This window comes from Gossypium raimondii, chromosome 7, assembly GCF_025698545.1.
Source record: "Gossypium raimondii isolate GPD5lz chromosome 7, ASM2569854v1, whole genome shotgun sequence".
Lineage (NCBI taxonomy): Eukaryota > Viridiplantae > Streptophyta > Magnoliopsida > Malvales > Malvaceae > Gossypium > Gossypium raimondii.
The window spans coordinates 32,855,467-32,873,445 of record NC_068571.1 but is presented as its reverse complement, the minus strand read 5'-3'; the positions used below and the strand labels follow the sequence as shown (position 1 = coordinate 32,873,445).

The window sequence follows — 17,979 nt, the reverse complement described above, 5'->3', positions numbered from 1 at the left end:
TGAGAGTGAAGGAGTCTGTGCAAGATTCACCAAGCCCGCGTCATGCCCAGTCAATTGCTTCCGAACGGAGCCAGTTTGCGGTGTTAATGGCGTCACGTACTGGTGCGGCTGCGCCGATGCCTTCTGCGCCGGTACTCGCGTGGCCAAATTAGGATTTTGTGAAGTTGGGAGTGGAGGTAGCACTTCGTTTTCGGGCCAAGTGCTGCTTTTGGTTCACATTGTCTGGCTGATCTTGCTGGGATTTTCTGTATTGTGTGGTCTTTTCTAGTTCTTCAAAGGAGACAGATTTTTTTTCCTTATTTCTCATTCTTAACCCTTGTAAATGAGATTCTTTGGATTCATATAAACAATTCCATTCATTTTTTAAGGCATAAATCCAATTTTGTACTTCTTGTTTTATTCATGTGACAAAAAACTCCAATGTAATTCTAAGCTTGTACTTGAAAGACAACCTTTCTATTCATAAGAAAAGAAAGAGAAAAAGAAAAACTTCAATCCAAACTTACAACAATTCCATGAAACAGAATCTTCCCATTGCCTGAACTATTACCATATCCTTTCGGTTCCCTTTCTTTAGGAATCATCCCCGTTGTTGTTATTAGTGCACACGATTGATGCCTTTTGCAGCCTCAGTTTGTCGATTTCCTTTCCAAGATTATCCAAAATGGTATCCGTAACATGGTTCGGAGAACATCCTGCATCCAACATCATTTTTAAATATCTGTATGCATCCTTTAATTGACCAGCCTTGGTATGAACTTCGATAAGTGTATTGTAAGTGATGACGTCGGGGTTTATCCCACTAGACCTCATCTGTTCGAAAAGTTTGCTTGCTTCATTTATGTAACCAGCCTTTCCCAGGGCATTGATCAGGGTGTTATACATAACTATGTCAAGATAACCACCCTGCTTCATTAATTTCTCCAGAATTGAACTTGCAATGTCTGCTCTTCCCACCTTCCCCAGGCCTTGAATTATCAGATTGTAGGTTGCTACATCTGTTGGGCACACTTTCTCATCCATTTCATTCAGGACACCCCATGCCTCATTGATATACCCCTTCTTCACAAATGAACTCATAATCGAGTTGTATGTGTAGCTAACAGGATCTACACCCATATCAGTGAATACTTCGAACAACTTGCAGGCTAAGCTCAGTTTTCCCTTGGCCAAAAATATAGATAAGAAAGTGTTCACCATATCAACATCAAAAGAACCGATCCCCTTTTCTTTAACTCTTTGCCCCCTCCTCAGCGAAAACAACCGTGAAGAATGTTCAGATGACTTTACTTGATTAGCTAATTGATCCATATATGGTGATGATGACCACTGATCAGTTTCAATGAATGGCATCTCCTGATCCTTCTCATCACAATCTTCAGAATCAACATTATTGCCCATTGCTTGGCCAGCAAAACTCCTTATCTCAATAAAATCTCCTCTGGATGGGAATAGAGGAGTGTAATCCTTTCTATTTTTAGGTGGATTTTTCATTAAAGCCTCCATATTTGCCTTCCACTTGAGAACATTGGGTACTAGATTGCCACCACGAATGTGCTTCATCAACCTCTCCGTCCAATCCCACCTACCTTGTTTATAAAATCCTACCAAGAGTGATGTTATAGTAACTAAATCAACAAGAAAACCTCTGTCTTCCATCTCTTCCACCAATTGTAGTGCCTCTTCAAGCTGACCTTCTCTACAAAGTTGCAACACAACTATGCTGTAAGTGACACCATCCACAAATTGCCCCTTCTTCTTCAAATCACAAAACAGAGTGTAAGCAGCTTCAGCCCTGCCATTCCTAAATAACCCATCTATAATAATATTGTAAGTCCAACACGAGGCCCTTACACCATCCTGAACCATTTTCTCAAATAACTGACATGCTTCCATCAACTTCCTGGCCTTGAACAATCCATTCAGAAGAGAATTATACACAACGGTGTCTGGAGCAAACCCATTATACTGCATCTCACTAAATATTTTCATTGCATCATTAATTTTGTATGATTTCGAGCACCCTTGAGTAAGAATTCTATATGTAAACACATCAGGCTCATGGCCAGACACTTTTAACTCCTCCCACACAATTAAAGCATCTTTCACCTTGCCAACCGAGCAAAGTATGTGTATGAGACTGTTATAGGTACACAAATCAGGACCGAACGAACAGGAACTGGAACTCTTTTCCTTTTGTTTCATCTCTTTAAAGAGGCTCAAAGAAGCACCCAGATCACCCCAACACCCAAAGGTATGAATGCATATATTATAACCACATGTATCTAATTCAAAATCCTTTTTTTCTCTCAATTTATCAAAAATTTGTTTGAATTCTGCTCTCATATCAGCTTTTTTGAGAGCAACAAGCAACTCGTTGATTGCAACGGATCCAGGAAGCGAACTAACAACAGAATTCCCATTATCATTGCCATTACAAGCTTCTAAAAGCTTACAGAACATAGATAAAGCCAAACCCACTTGGCCTTTTCTAGCTAAAGCCACGAGAACCGAATCATAAACACTAGCATTCAAGCAAGCACCCGATTCTTCCATATAATCAAGAATTTCAAGGGCAGTATCAAACTTACCGGACCGAATAAAAGCATCAAGCAATAACTTAAAGGTACTAGAATCAACAAGAACACCATCTTCCTTCATCAAAAACAGCAAATTAGGGACTTCCTCGACGAACCCAGATCGACAAAGGGTCCGGAATATGTGGGAGTAAGTGACGGCCGAGTGTTTGAAGTTTGGTTTAAAAGAGCGACACCAGTTAAAGAAGTCGAGCTTCTTAGAAGGCTCGAGGGAATTTTTGCGGAGGATTTGGAGGACCAGTGGCTCGGAAAGGGGGATGGAGTTCGGATCGAGGTTTCGGGTTCCAGATTCCAATAGGGTTTTGGTGAGAGAGGCGATAAGGAGGATGTTGCCCAATTGGATTGATGGGTTTTTGAGGAGAGGAGAAGAGAATGAAGAAATGGGGGTTCTTCCATGGCGCATGGCATAGCGAGAGATTGAAATTGCGGTATCGGACTGAGTAAACAATTACAATGACAAAATAAGGAATGCCTGAAACGGGAGATTAGTTGGGTCTAATTCTTTATTGTTATTGTGGCGGTGAGACTGTAACGGTGAGATTAGAAACAATGGTGGGGTGTGTGTTTGAATTCAAACGTAACTGTAGCGGTGAGGTGAGAATGAAAAATAACTTAATGAAATATTAAAATGTATCTTCTAATATTTTAATGAATTATATAATTAATTTAAATTATTTATTAGATAAAATGATAATTATTTTTAATTTTTTATAGTTAAATATTTTTTTATAACAATGATAAATATTATTTTCACAAATAGTAACATTATACTTGGATCAAATTTTGAAGTATCTAAATGATGATTTTAATAAAAAATATAGTAACATAAGACATAACAAGTTTCATTATTACTAGAAATTAGGTTATGATACAAAATGTGTTTACAAATATAGATTCATTAAACTAGTTGCAATGGTTTCCCTTAACATCGTGATTTCAAGGTCACTTTCTCTGTTAGAAGAACTCGATTCACCTCTGTCAAACTGGCTTGAAGAGACTGGCATGTCCGGTATATTCTCAAATTCTCGAAAATCCTCATCATTTGACCAAACATGTCTTCGAATGTAATTATGCAAAATCATTGTTGCAATAACTATTAAAACTTGCTTGTCAAATGAATAACTTGGAATATCTCTTAATATTGGTCATTTTTTTTCCACACTCTAAATGTTCGTTCAATCACAGAACGTAACGAAGAATGGGCATGATTAAAGATTTCTTTTTTTCCAGATACTTGATGATTACCTCGACAAAAATCAGGTAAATGATATCGTTCCTCCCTATATGGACCTAGAAAACCTGCCATTTGTGGATATCCTGAATCCACAAGATAATATTTTCCTACAAAAAAGTAAAACATAATATCAAGTTTAAAAATAATTTAAAATTTTTAATATTTTTTATGTAAAAAAGTAATTAAAAAATTAAAATTCAACCTGGTGGAGGGTGTGGAAACTTCAACTCTTGTTTTCTGAGTGCTTGCAAAAAAATTCTACTATCATGTGGTGTTCCTTCCCAACCAGGAAATGCAAAAATAAAGCACATGTTGAAGTCACAAACTGCTATAATATTTTGAGTTGGTTCACCTTTCCGTCCGATATAAGGTATTTGACAAGAAGGCGAAAAGCATGCTTTTATGTGTGTTCCATCTATGGCCCCAATACAGTCCTTTAAAATAAATACAAGTAATAAGATAAAGGTTAGAAATAATTTATATTTTAAAAATATAAAGATTGTGTAAATATTACCTTAAAGTGAGGCCAATATCTTGTATCATGTCGAATATGGTTCGGTACTTCCTCGAATTGACCTTCAGTGGGTTTAATCGTGTCTATTCCCATTCGAGCAGATATATGCAACATATCAGTAAAAATTCGACTAACATTTTCCCCAGATCGTTGAAATCGCTCTGTTGCATTTGAATTTGATTCTCTATTTCCAAGAATGTACAATGATAATGCTAACTTCTCCATCGCCGATACTTTCCCATTCTTTAAGCCATAATTTGTTTGCAAATCATGCAACAAGCTGTGAAATATATCTTTTGGCATCCTAAAACTATTCATGCAACGATCATCGTGCCCATTTAATACTTCATCCACCCACATTTGACCTGTATAATTTGAATCCATACGCGGTTGCATAGTGAAATAAGTTTCATGGTGTACCAATACACTGCTTAACACACATTCTTCCTCTTCATGATAGTTGTTGTTCTCAACTTGGGTAACAATTGTGGCTATTTTTTGTTGAGCTTCTTCACTTAATTCAGGGGTATCATAATTTATATCAAAACTATTATACATATTGTTAAATTCATCCATAACCTGAAAAAGTAATCAAATGAAAATAAATCCTTTAAAATCTCGTGACATTCTATACAACACAGAAACTTGATTAAAAGCATAGCATAAAAATACCAAACATAAAAAGTATCATACATTAGTTTTACATATAAAAAAAAGTAGTATAGTTATATTACAATAATAATTCTAAGGAGCTTATGGTGGAGGTGGTTGATGGTATGGTTGGAAGGGAAATGAGGATGTTGCTACCAATGATGAAAATGATGCAATTGGATTTTATTCAGCATACTTACGTCGAAGCCACCAAACCCTATCATCTGGATCTAAGTTCAAAAACACTTCTCGTTTCACCGGTATTTGGAACATTTTGGTGGCAAAATAATACAGTTCATCTTTTTTTGGAATTTCATCTCCTAAAACACGCAAAGCATCCATTGCATTTGAAATAGTATATTGAGAGTGAGGAAAAATAATTTCATTCACTGACTTCCTTGGACTAGCCATACTCTTACACAATTTCTCAATCTGAGTAGTTAATGTATTTCTTGATGATTTTCTACTTGAACTTGATTTTTTTCCTTTACCGTGTACAACCCCAAGTGTTTACTTTCTTCGATTAGGAATTTCATGAGAAGGGTTTGATGGTACCTCATCAAGAGGAATACATTCATTCTCGTTACTATGTTCATCTGAATCACCAAATCCCTCATTAGGTGCATCATCTCCCATAAGAACCCCACTTGGAAGAACACCAGACGAAGGTGCCCATGCGTTCTCTCCGGTGGCTACAATGCCACCAAACATTTGCCACATTAACTCATTCAATCGTGGTTCAATTCCTTTCTTCTTAAATCCTTTAAAATCAGGATTTTCCTACATAACATGTTAAATGTTAAATGTTATACTAAGATTTTTATAATTGTAAATTATTAATTTCAATAAACTTTATGCATTAAAATAATGATAAAGTGAACACAAACCTGTATTTTTGCAGCCCACCATTCTTCGGTAGCATCGACCGTCTTTTTAGATGGACACCATCCAATACCTGTAGATTCCTTAAGCAACTCCCTCCATAACCTCCATTCCTTTTTTAATGTATCCCACTTATTTTTCAATTGAGGTTTTCCATAAATTTTTTGTGTTTTTGCTTGAAAAAGAGCAATGACATTTTCCCATCCTTTTGAGTTTAGATGAGTTGTCGGTCTATTACCAGCATTGACTTCATTCACGCAAAGTTTACAAAATATCAATGTCAGCTCATCATCCCAAACAGCTTTTGTTGCTAAGCTACTATCTCCCTCCACAAAATTTCGTGTCTTTACCATTTATTGTCATTGATATAATTCAGTCAATATGCTAGCATTCACCAAGAAGCATAAAGCAAATATATAGTCTATAAGTTATATTAGACGTCTCCCAATACTAATCTTTATCTAACCACACCAAAAAAAAACTGGCGGCTTAATTGGAAGCTTCAACATAATGGAAAAAGGAAAAGAAAATAATAAATAAATAAAGAAAGAAAACGAAAATCTGCCAATCAAAACAACCAACAAACTAGTGAAGGCAAAGCTTCGCTTGTTTAGTTATAATTTTGTTGAGCGACGAAGCTTAGAAAATCTTTGGTTTGTGCTTATGATGCGTCGCTCTGCTTATGCATCCAAAAAAACGGGTCAACCCAATTTCCTGTTCTCCCTCCGATCTCTTTCGCACCAGTACTTCCCTCTTTCTCTTCTTTCTTTAATTCTAAATTTTGTTGGACTTGGATTCAGCTTTTGATTTCTTTTTTCCTTTGTCTTTTTTTTTTGTTTGTTTCAAACATTTTTCACTGTTTGTTAGATTGTTAAATTTTATTTTTTCTTTTATTTCTCTGGTTGATTTCTGTAAAGCGATTCAATTTTGCATAAGTTAAGATCGTGTTTGTAGAAGAAAGAAAGTTAACTTGTTATATAGAAGAGAGAGTGAGAGAGAGAGTATAAATATACATATAGAAAGCCCCTACTTACTTTCTCGAATTTACTGCTGCAGAGGAGAGACAAAAGAGTATAGATATAGAAAGCATGTGTCAATTGTTGGATCTTGTTTTAGGATCCCAATTCCGTGCACAGGTTGACTATTTTATTGAGTATTTGAAGGTGAGTTGTGACAATTATTGCATTTGACCTCTGGGATTGCATCTGTTTATACTTTATTTTCTTCATTTCCTTTATGATGCTGTTTATAAAGGCACAACTTTATCTGTTATTTTGGGGGATGAGTTCATTTCAGTTTTAGCTTCTAGGATTATATAAATGTATATGGATATGTTAGAAAATCTTTTAAGTCTGTTATCAGATTGGGGAACATTGTTACAGATGGACTCTTCAAAAGTTTCTTCAGAAAATAGGATTAATCCTCTAATTTAAATGTTTAATCTTTTAGATCAAAAGGTGTAGAAATGAATCTAAAAACTCTATAAACTAGATTACAGAGTAAGTTGCCTGTTGTTATTGTGATGCTGTAATTCTGAACTTACCCTTCTATCCTAACCTCAAAAAGAGGAAGAGAAAATATGCCTCATACCATGCTTGTTTTCTTAATGTAGATTCAGAGCGATTATAAGGTCATAAACTTGGATCAATGGATGGGCTTTTTTCGATTCTGCAATGAGGTACGTCACAGTTTATCCTTGTTATGGAACTTTTTATTGTGCTCCCCATGTTTAGATGCTCTACCATAAAAAATAGGGTCAGCAAATAATTCTTTAAATGTCATGTTAGGCTCAGACAGATATCACTTTAATTAAAAAAATAAGAATTTTTCCTGGAATAAACTTGTTGAATTATACTAAAATCTTTTAGATAACGTTTTTAGTTACATGAAGACATAATGTCAATTGGTAATGTGTGGCAGAATCCCCTTGGCATTCTTATAGACTAATATAAGAGAGAAGACCAAAGAGGGTTCCCTCTCATCCTGTAGGTTGTGGCTAAAATTAAATCCTTTCTCATGAGAGTTTTATTTATCACTCTTTCGTTCTTTTCATTTTCTTTCATCCATTTTTTGTAATTATTCTTCATTTATTGATAAAAGTACATATATTTTGGGCTGGAACTGATTTCTAAACTGCTTGGTTTACTTTTTCTTGCAAACATGGAAATCAATACAGAGAATAACTCTCTTTGGCATAAAAATTGAGACAAAATAAATGGTAGGAAACTGTTGATCTTTACAGTTCAATGTTATAAATGACGGGTTGTTGCAAATTGTAGTTCAATTATACATGCATGCTTGTGAAATATTATTTTGTTAGTTCTTGGTTGGTTGTTTACTTGATTGAATCAGTTTGAACTTTTAACAGCTTCCTAGAATAGCCCTAAATTTTGAAATATGAGCAATGGTCCTTAGTGATCTCAGATTATGAAAGAAAGCCAAAAAGTAATCTAAAACTAAGTTCGTATTGAATATTTTTGACTAGCTGAAAGAAGTTTGGTCTGAAGCCATTTTATTTTGCATTCAACATGTCAGCAGCTGAATCTGCATCCATTCTTCTTGCTGCAAGTAGTGGGTAAATAGCTATCCATGTGTCCAATGCATGTGAGAGGCAGGACACGTTGTAACCTGTACTGCCACCTTGCCCTACGTGTTTACCTCACAACTCAAATAGAATAAAATTCAGCCTATACAACTGCATGAGAGCACTTATGACTAAAAAGAAATGCATGGCTCGGCCTATAGCTTAAGTTTAGGCTAAGCCTTTCTCTAGAATAGTGGGAACCTTAGAACCTTTCTATACAAGCTTTTGTTGTTTCGTTTGTTTAGTTGTGCTTTGTTTTGTTTTTGATAGTTTTAGTTTTTGAGGGTTTGAGACATGAATACAGCATTGCAGGAGATGTTTTCTTATTTTATCAGGTCTCTTTCATTAGATAATAATGTTTTAATTATGTTGATTTATATAGGTTAGAAGGGAGAAAATCAGTGAAAGAATGAAGTATCTGTAAGATTTATAACAGGATGTAACAAAATCACAGGCAAAGCTGGTATGCTTGATGAAATCATCAATTATGTTCAATCTCTTCAACGGCAGAGGTAAAAAAAATAATGGAGAAAGAACATATGGATTTGTGTATGAACACAAAAATTCTTTTTCATTTCTAGTAATTACTTAACTGCTTTAAGATTTTGTCCTCCATGTGAGGACATATTTATTTGTTGTTATTTTCTTAGCTAATAACAAGATGAGAACAAGATGAGAAGGAAAAACAGAAACTACTTTGATACAATTCAAACACATATATAGAGTAGAAAAAGAAGGGTTTTGACTTACCAGATCAAAGTTGAGAACAAGATTGATAGGATGAGTCGAGAATATGAGCTTCTTTGAGTCTGCTGTGAGTGTCAATTGAAGGAGTTGAAGAGCAGGGTTTTTTGCAGATTGGGAAAGAAATTAATTTAATTTTCAAGGCTAAAATGGTAAAATAATAAGTAAAAGTAAGGGTGTTTTTGTCAGTTACAGTGCCAACAGCTTAGTAAATTCATCCACTGCTGTTGATTTCTCCAGCTGAAAATCAGCTGACCAGTGTGGTTGAAAAGAAACCTCACTGCACTGACTGTGTAAACCAAACAACTGCTGTAGTGAGTTTGGCACTGTAAACGCACCTCATTGGCTGTAAACTTGAAACCAAAGGAAGCCTTAGTCCTTATGCTATACTAAAATTTCAGACTTCATTCCATTTGCCTTAATTTAATGTTATTTGGCATATAATTTTTAGTAGAGTAAACTTTTTTCTATAATAACATTTAAGTTTTTATATATAATCGATTTTTTATGTTTTATTTTAATCATCTGTAACATATTTTTATTTATAACAATAACCATAGTTGTAAAATATATTATTTATTAAATTAATTTTCTATAACAACATATTATCTAAAATTATAGGTATTTCATATAAGTAAGTCCATTGATTTTAATTTATTAAATAAAAACAATTTTAGTTAAAATATTATTTAAATAAAATAATTAAATTCCAAATAAAAAATAAATTTTATTAAATGAAAATAATTTTAAATCAAGAAAATTTAAGATATCAATTCAATAAATTATTAAATTCCTTAATTAAGTATTTTACTATGAATTTGAAACATCATAAATGCTTATAAATTGATTACTTGAATTTAATAACTCATAGTGATTAATAGAACTTGTTAGATCTTTAACTTCATAATTAATCATATGAATGAATGTAAAATAAAATATCCATAAATGTGCACTTACATGTCTTTTAATTTTGTTGACTTATTTATCTTTTTCTTTCTTTTTGAACATAATTCATACTTTCTTTATTTTATGGATATTCACGATATGGAGTTTATGGTAGGTTTACACAAATTATCTTTCTATAACAACATATATAAGTGTATAACAATCACCTCTTTTTAACAGGCATCGTCTTGACAGATAAATGAGATTGTTATAGAGAGGGTTGACTATATAATCACATGTGTACCCATCTGTTTTACGGTTCAAGCCCAATTTTGTTCAAATCGAGTGGTATTTAGATAAAGCTCTTCTAAACATGTTCATTTCTACTTCTTCCGATTATTTATTGGTTAAGCATGTAAAATTAGTAGAATATATTTGATTAAATTTTATATTCCAAAATTAGAAATATAAATAAATTATATATTATTATTTAAATTTTTAGTGCTATTTATTTTAACATAAAAAGTTATAGTTTAAATATTTTATTATGCTATGATTTGAACTATAATATAATGTATAATATATTATTAAAATTCAATAATATTGTAATATTTATTGGTTACATTAATAAATTTTAGCAACAATTTTAAAATATAAGAGAATATTTTAAATTTTATTTTAAAATATTTTAGTTAAATAAAATAACCCATGCTGCTATGCATCTCAGAGTAGCAAACTAATTTTAATATTGAAATTATAATGATACTAATTTAAAGGACACTCACGTGGATGAAAAAACTAAAACAAATAAATTTATTAAAATTCATATAAAAGTTAATTGATATTTTAATTATATAGTAAAATTAATTGTTTATTATGCATTGGGTTAAGTGTTAAATCTCATTATTATTAAATTTGTTTTGAATTATTATATGATAAAAACACTTTCATCAAAATTATAATAAGAGTCACATTGTATTTTGTAATTGAATTAGCTTTGCATTTTGTAGATATAGGATAAAAGTGTCATAGATATAAGATAAAATAAGTAGATATAGGATAATTGTAACAAGACTCAGATTACATTTTATTTTTCTATTAAAAACGACGTATGGTGTGTTATGTGTACATCATCTAATGGACTAACATCAAATTTTAACAATAAAATTTGATAATATTTAAAAAAAAAAACCATTTTACTTTTTAACCTCACTAATGATAAAATGCAATAAACAGAGTGCCTCCTTAATAAATATAATAAAGTTTTTCTCGTCAAATAAAAATTCGGACCTGCTCTCGTCTCTCTTCACACATCCCTGCCGCCATTTGAAACCCTAAATTAACTTACTCGTGAGGTTGAGTTGTCTGCTCTCTGCCTCTTCATCGCTCTGCTATATTTGATTCTGTTTTGGATTCTACCGCTATTTGAAACCCTAGGCGAAGCCATTAGAATGGGCGGAAAAAGAAAGACGAACGAAAACGAAGGGATGGAAGGAGAGGAGGATAGCAAACACAACATTAAAAAGATGAAGAATGAGAAGAGTGAGATACTTCCTTCCTCCATTAAAAACAAGGAGAAGAGATCTGCTGTACACGCCAAACTCAAGCACCAAAAGAAGCTCGACAAACGCAAGAAGCTTAAAGCTCGCGACGCCGCCGCTAAACGCGCTCTCGAGCTAGGAGAAGAGGTCTTCCCCCTAATTTCCTCTTTTTTTTCAACGGAGCAACAACAAACTGTTCTGAAATCTTTTCATATTATTATTATTGCAGCCTCCACCGAAGCAAATTCCTCGCACTATTGAAAATACGAGAGAGGCTGACGAGACAGTTTGCATGCCTGATGATGAAGAGGTTAATTTTTTGGTTTTATTTTCTCGGAAAATTCTTTATTATATGTATAATGTTTAAATCTGACAAGTAAATTTGTAATCTTTTTTTTCCTCCAGCTGTTTGCTGGTAATGACGCTGATGAGTTCAGTGCGGTTCTAAAGCAAGATCGTACCCCGAAGATTTTAATCACAACTTGCCGTTTCAATTCCACTGTATGCTCTTTTTTCTTACTTATTTCTCATTAATGATTGAACTATGCATCAATACGAAGCTTATTTTAGATGAATTTTCTTGCTAATTAGTCTGATGCATGGATAACTTTGTCTTCAGAGGGGACCGGCTTTTATCACAGAATTGCTTTCGGTGATCCCAAATTCTCATTACCATAAAAGAGGAACATATGACTTGAAAAAGGTGATTCTTATGATAATTTTCTTGAACTATTCTTTTATAAGATTACATTGGAAAATCAGATTTGTAAGTAGCATTTAGAGTATCATTTTGAAGCTATGTATTCATCTTCCTGCAGATTGTGGAATATGCAAATAACAAAGAATTCACTTCTATTATAGTAGTTCACACCAACAGAAGAGAACCAGGTTTGCCATAAGAATTTATCCATAACTAACTTTTCTTTGATTGTGGCCTTGTACATTATTTGATGTGGTGGCTCTAACTTTGTAATCTTCATGAGAATTATAGCTGACTAATTGGTTTAAATATCATTTAGACGCTCTTCTAATTATTGGATTGCCTGATGGCCCTACTGCACACTTCAAGCTTTCCAGTTTGGTTTTGAGGAAGGACATTAAGGTAGCACATTGATCTTTTTACGTGAATTTTCACGCCTTAAATGTTGGATTCCTTAGAATGGATTTGTTTGTGTAGTCATTGAATTGCCTCCATTTTGCTCTTGTAGAATCATGGAAATCCTACCAGTCATGAGCCTGAGCTAGTATTAAATAACTTCACAACACGCCTGGGCCATCGCATTGGCAGGTTGCATACTGTTCTTTTTTATAGTTTATTACTAAATCAAATTTTTAAATTTCGCTTAGCAAACTACAAATATATTCTTCTGTAAAAACAGTGTTGTAAAGGTGTGCACCTAGGTGAGCCCGCGCCTTAGCATTATTCAACAAAAACATTGCAAACCCTTTCAAGCAAGGCCCTTTTGACTAGGCACAGACCTGGTGTGCCTGGGCACGCTTTTATGTAAGGCGATAGGCATAATATAAGCCTGCCTGATTGAATTTCCCTTTAATTTCTTTTTTCACAGTTCTCATTTGATATACCTTTACTAGTAAGGAAGGGATCATGTCAAAACTATATTCTTCTCAATATTTGTGTATTCAAAAACAGACATTGACTATAAAGCAATCATACATATTGATCAATAAATAAATTGCATGTTTGTAGATAAACTGGACCATACTTCAAAGTTTACTATATATCTTAAGCTTTATATATTATACACACAGACTTGCAAAAATTCTTTTATGTACATATTGTGCTTTACTTCACTCAGGCTAGCACTTTTTTTGCACCTTGCACCCGAGGCAATATAAGGGTTCTAGCGCAGCATGCGCCCTTGACAACACTGTAAAATATGTGCCTTCTCTTTCCAATCTTATATTCTCCCTCATTAGGCTTTTCGGTCTGAGAATTTTAATTTTGTTGTTGATCTGTACACTCTAGGCTGATTCAGTCACTTTTTCCCCAATCTCCTAATTTTCGAGGTCGGCGAGTTGTAACCTTCCACAATCAACGAGATTTTATATTCTTCCGACATCATAGGTGTGCCTCCCTAGCCTCTGAATCTATTGCATGTTGACTAAATGATGATTGTGTAGATTTCTTCCTGATACATTCTGGATTAATGCAATCAGGTATATATTTGAAACCAAGGAGATCAAACAGAGTGAGTCAAAAGGTAAAAAGGCAAAGGATACCAAGGGTGAGAGCATTAGTAAAGAAAAAGTAATAGCTCGTCTTCAGGTCAGTTTCCTTCCCTGTTTCTGTTATCACAATTGTATTTAGAGATTCTAAAATGATTTTGCTGGCTCTGGTTTATGGAAATCCTTTTACCCTTTTTCTAAGGATTATCATAAATCATTTTAACTTCTCTTCTTGAAATGTCTTTGCTGCCCATTTCGATAATCTGGCATTTACAACCGTCTATTTGGCCCGGAATATGTGTTGTGGTTAACAAGTGTGTGAACATGCAGGAGTGTGGTCCTCGGTTTACACTAAAGTTGGTAAGTCTACAGCATGGAACATTCGATACAAAAGGCGGAGAATTTGAGTGGGTTCACAAGGTAACTTTTCTCTATGATAACGTTGGTTGGATTCTTTGTTTTTTCCTCTTACAAAACCATCTGTCTGTATAATTGGTGATATTAATTGTTTCCCACCTTTGAATGCCAGCCTGAAATGGACACTAGCCGAAGGAGGTTTTTCTTGTAATCTCGATTCTTGCATTCATTGTGTGGAATGCAACAATTTTCCATTGAAGAGGGAGGGTATCCGCAGTAAGGAAATGAAATCAATATTGAAACATTCTTCCTTTGCTTTATATATATGATCAGTTTTGGCACTCATAATCACGGTGATCTTATCCTTGTTCCCAATGCCCGTTTTATGCTTCACTAAGTTATGTTTGTTTGCGTTCCATCACAAATAACGGATAATTGATCAAATTGAATCGAATTTTATTTTTTTATTTAATTTATCATTATAGATATATAATTAGTAAAAATCATTCTAATATAGTATATTATAATAATCCTTTTAAGCAAATTGTACGCATTGATGATTTTGAATTGATTCAAGCTGGTATATTTCGATTTGGTTTGGTTGTATTTCCCATTTGTTTTGTTTTGTTTTTTTTTTTTTTTGAGTTTACAAGGATAAATATTTTTACTTCGTAAGTATAACACAATTACATGTTTTAGCTAATATGAAGTAGAATTAAATTTAACAAAAAACAAAAAGGAAAAATCGGATTTCATAAATACAAAGTAATAGCCATGACTCTCTTTTCTTTTCGGTACTGGATTAATTTTTCTTTTAGGTGCTTGGTGTGATACTCACCCACACTTCAACCTCATGATGCTCTCGTCACGGGTTTTTGGGTCAAGATTGGTTCACCTAAGCTGCCTCACTCATTAGGGTGTTCAATGTGAACAATCCATGTCTCTGATGTCACTTGTCATTAGGGGTGTTCATTCGGTTAACCGACCGGTTAACCGACCCGAAATTACTATAACCGAATTAACCGACCTTTCAAAAATTTTAACCGTTAACCGAACCGATTTTTTTTAAAAAAATTTAACCGAACCGAAATTTTTTCGGTTAATAAGGTCGGTTAACCGAATTAACTGAAAATTATGTATTTTTTATTTTTGGTTAAAAATTACCCGAATTACCCGAATTACCCGAATTAACCGAATTACCCGAATTAACCGAATTAATCGAATTACCGAAAAATACCCGAATTACCCGAATTTTTTTTATTTTTTATTTTTAAAATTTAAAAAATTTATAAATTATTAAAGTAAATTGGGTTTTAGACTTTAGTAAATTGGGTTGTCTTTTAGTTTTAGTTTTATTGGATTGGGTAATTGGGTAAACTTTAGTTTTAGTTTTATTGGGTTGGGTAATTGAGTTTGGGTTGGGTTGGATAATTTTATTTATTAATTTTTTCGGTTAACCGAAAATTTTCGGTTAACCGACCGGTTTCGAACCGAATTAACCGTTAACCGAAAAATCATAAAAAAATTAACCGACCCCCGACCGAAAAAATTCGGTTAACCGACCGATTAACCGAATTCGGTCGGTTAACCGAATTTTTTCGGTTTTACCCGAATTATGCACACCCCTACTTGTCATAGAGTTGTTACTCTCTCCCCACCCTAAAAGATTTGTATGATAGGATATGTAGTGCAGTCGATAATTATGAAGGGGGAGACTTGAATTTGAATATGTCAAAACTTAAAGTTTGTCTTTACTAATAATGTCAAAATTTTATTTTTTTTTGTTCATTTAAAAGAAATTATAAAAATAACAAAACAAGCAAAGAATTTATATATGATTAGATTTCTTTTATGCATGATGAATTAGAGATCTATATATGATAAATGGGAATCAAGGACTTGCTGCTTCAGCCTTATGCTTTTTTCTTTATTTTCTTTTGTGTTCCATGTGACCTTTGGGATTTGGTATAGCCTCAATCACAACATGATTTCCGTAGTCGTGGCAAGATTCATGACCTCCCATGTGGAAGGTCGAAATCTTTTTGAGTAATGTGTGAACAGCCCTTCGGAACACATGCTTTTGCGGTGTGGTTGGATTAGGGATATATGGTTCTACTTTTGATTTCTGGTTGTTGAGAAAATTTGATTGCATCCCAGTTTTAAAAGGAGATGTTTAGCGACAATTGGAGAAAATCAAATACCATCTTCTTTGCTTCGCATCCTCGACAAACACAATATCGATGAGCATCAGAGTGATAGAGCATAAGGTGGTGTTCTTTTATTTTTTTAATAAAAAATTAATTGTTAATTATCAGGGTAGAAGGGTCAAAATTAAATTATAATTTTTACATTAGTAAAAATATAATTTTACCATTTTAATAGCCTATATCTTTATAATTTTAAAAGATTAAATCAAATTTTTCTCATTTTAGGGGGCAAAGTGTAGTTTTATCTTTACTAATTTTAAATTTTAAAAATTTTAAAAGGTATAAATGGAAAATTTTTCATTTTAGGAGGGGTCAGAGCCTTGTCAGCCCCTTAGTTACGCCCTTGTTAATTATATTTGAATATTTTATAAAATTAATCAAAATTTAAAATTTAATCTATTTCATGAAATTAAATTTTAATTTATTTCATATAATGATGAAATAGTGATTTTATCAAAACATGGTTATTTAAAATGATATAACTATTTAAATTTTCATATTTTTATATCACTAATCTATAATATAATATATTTTATTAGTTATTTAAAATTTTGATTTAGCATTATCGTTATATAATTTTGGTGCTAATTAACAAATGAAAAAAATATTAAAATATCATATTACATGTTGAGGCATTTTTCAAGGAGTGCCTAAACTATATTTGAGTTGGCAAATTTTAACACTAAATTTCTTTGGATTGCGTTTCTTTTGGTACTTGAGATATTTGTCAGCCTATCCTTGATATCTAAACTTCACTTAGTAACATGTCTTGGGGACTTGTTTGGATTTGGATTGAGGCAATCAACTTCCCATAAATTGTGGACTAGATCAAATTGAGCTAAAGTTGGTAGTATATCTTGAAGATTTCAAGACTTATCCTATGTTGTTTTGAAGATATTATTTGTTTTAATTATCTTGTTGATTCGAAAGGAGATTGATTGTGAAAGATATAATATGTTAGGAAGTCTCATTCACTTATATATTGTAGGGACTTGTATAGGTTTTGTATTGATTTTGAGAATAATTTATTTCTATTCATTGTGGAACATTTTTGTGAGTGCTTAAGATGTAATAATGAAGTGTGTGTGACTTAGTTAAATCTTTAGTTTCAGGGGGAAAACTTAGAAGGGAGATGTTTAAATATTAGGTACAAAAGTGAGAAGTCTAAACTGATGAGTGTTGAATTTTGAAAATACTTGTTGTACGACGTGATAAGATAGTGAACATTCTCTATGGGCAAGACCCTTGCAGATGTAGGGAAATCAAACTATGTAAACATCTTGTGTTATTTATTTTTCTACACTTGCATTTCAAATGGTTGAAGCAATTGGAACTACGCTAAGCACTTCTTGTGGTGTCGTTTGATTCTATATTCAAATATCAATTTGGACTCAACAATTGGTATCAGAGCCTCCCACTAAACACATCTAGTGGACTTCCTAGTATTGATATTTGTCAGAAATGAAAGGTGCATCGGTATCTCATCCCCCTATGCTTGATGATGTTAATTATGCCTACTAGAAGGTTAGGATGACTACCTTTATTAAAGTCATTGATGAAAGACCGTGAAGATTAGTTGTGAATGGTTGGGAATAT

At 33.1% G+C, this 17,979-nt stretch overlaps 3 protein-coding genes across 3 annotated transcripts; 1 reads left to right on the top strand and 2 right to left on the bottom strand.

Annotated features, from left to right (window-relative positions):
* Window positions 1-434: 434 nt before the first annotated feature.
* On the bottom strand, window positions 435-3,080 carry LOC105795352 (pentatricopeptide repeat-containing protein At4g01570). Its single transcript, XM_012624945.2, has one exon. It carries the CDS (start codon window positions 2,998-3,000, stop codon window positions 574-576), a length of 2,427 nt encoding a protein of 808 aa, XP_012480399.1. The 5' UTR covers window positions 3,001-3,080; the 3' UTR covers window positions 435-573.
* Window positions 3,081-5,023: 1,943 nt separating this feature from the next.
* On the bottom strand, window positions 5,024-6,350 carry LOC105795363 (L10-interacting MYB domain-containing protein-like). Its single transcript, XM_012624981.2, has 2 exons — window positions 5,884-6,350; window positions 5,024-5,776 (listed from the first exon to the last, which is right to left on the bottom strand). Exons 1-2 carry the CDS (start codon window positions 6,229-6,231, stop codon window positions 5,507-5,509), a joined length of 618 nt encoding a protein of 205 aa, XP_012480435.1. The 5' UTR covers window positions 6,232-6,350; the 3' UTR covers window positions 5,024-5,506.
* Window positions 6,351-11,347: 4,997 nt separating this feature from the next.
* LOC105795356 (uncharacterized) lies at window positions 11,348-14,648 on the top strand. The gene is made up of 11 exons (XM_012624961.2): window positions 11,348-11,779; window positions 11,862-11,942; window positions 12,038-12,133; window positions 12,252-12,335; window positions 12,451-12,520; window positions 12,652-12,734; window positions 12,841-12,920; window positions 13,620-13,718; window positions 13,811-13,919; window positions 14,150-14,239; window positions 14,349-14,648. Exons 1-11 carry the CDS (start codon window positions 11,543-11,545, stop codon window positions 14,385-14,387), a joined length of 1,068 nt encoding a protein of 355 aa, XP_012480415.1. The 5' UTR covers window positions 11,348-11,542; the 3' UTR covers window positions 14,388-14,648.
* Window positions 14,649-17,979: the final 3,331 nt, after the last annotated feature.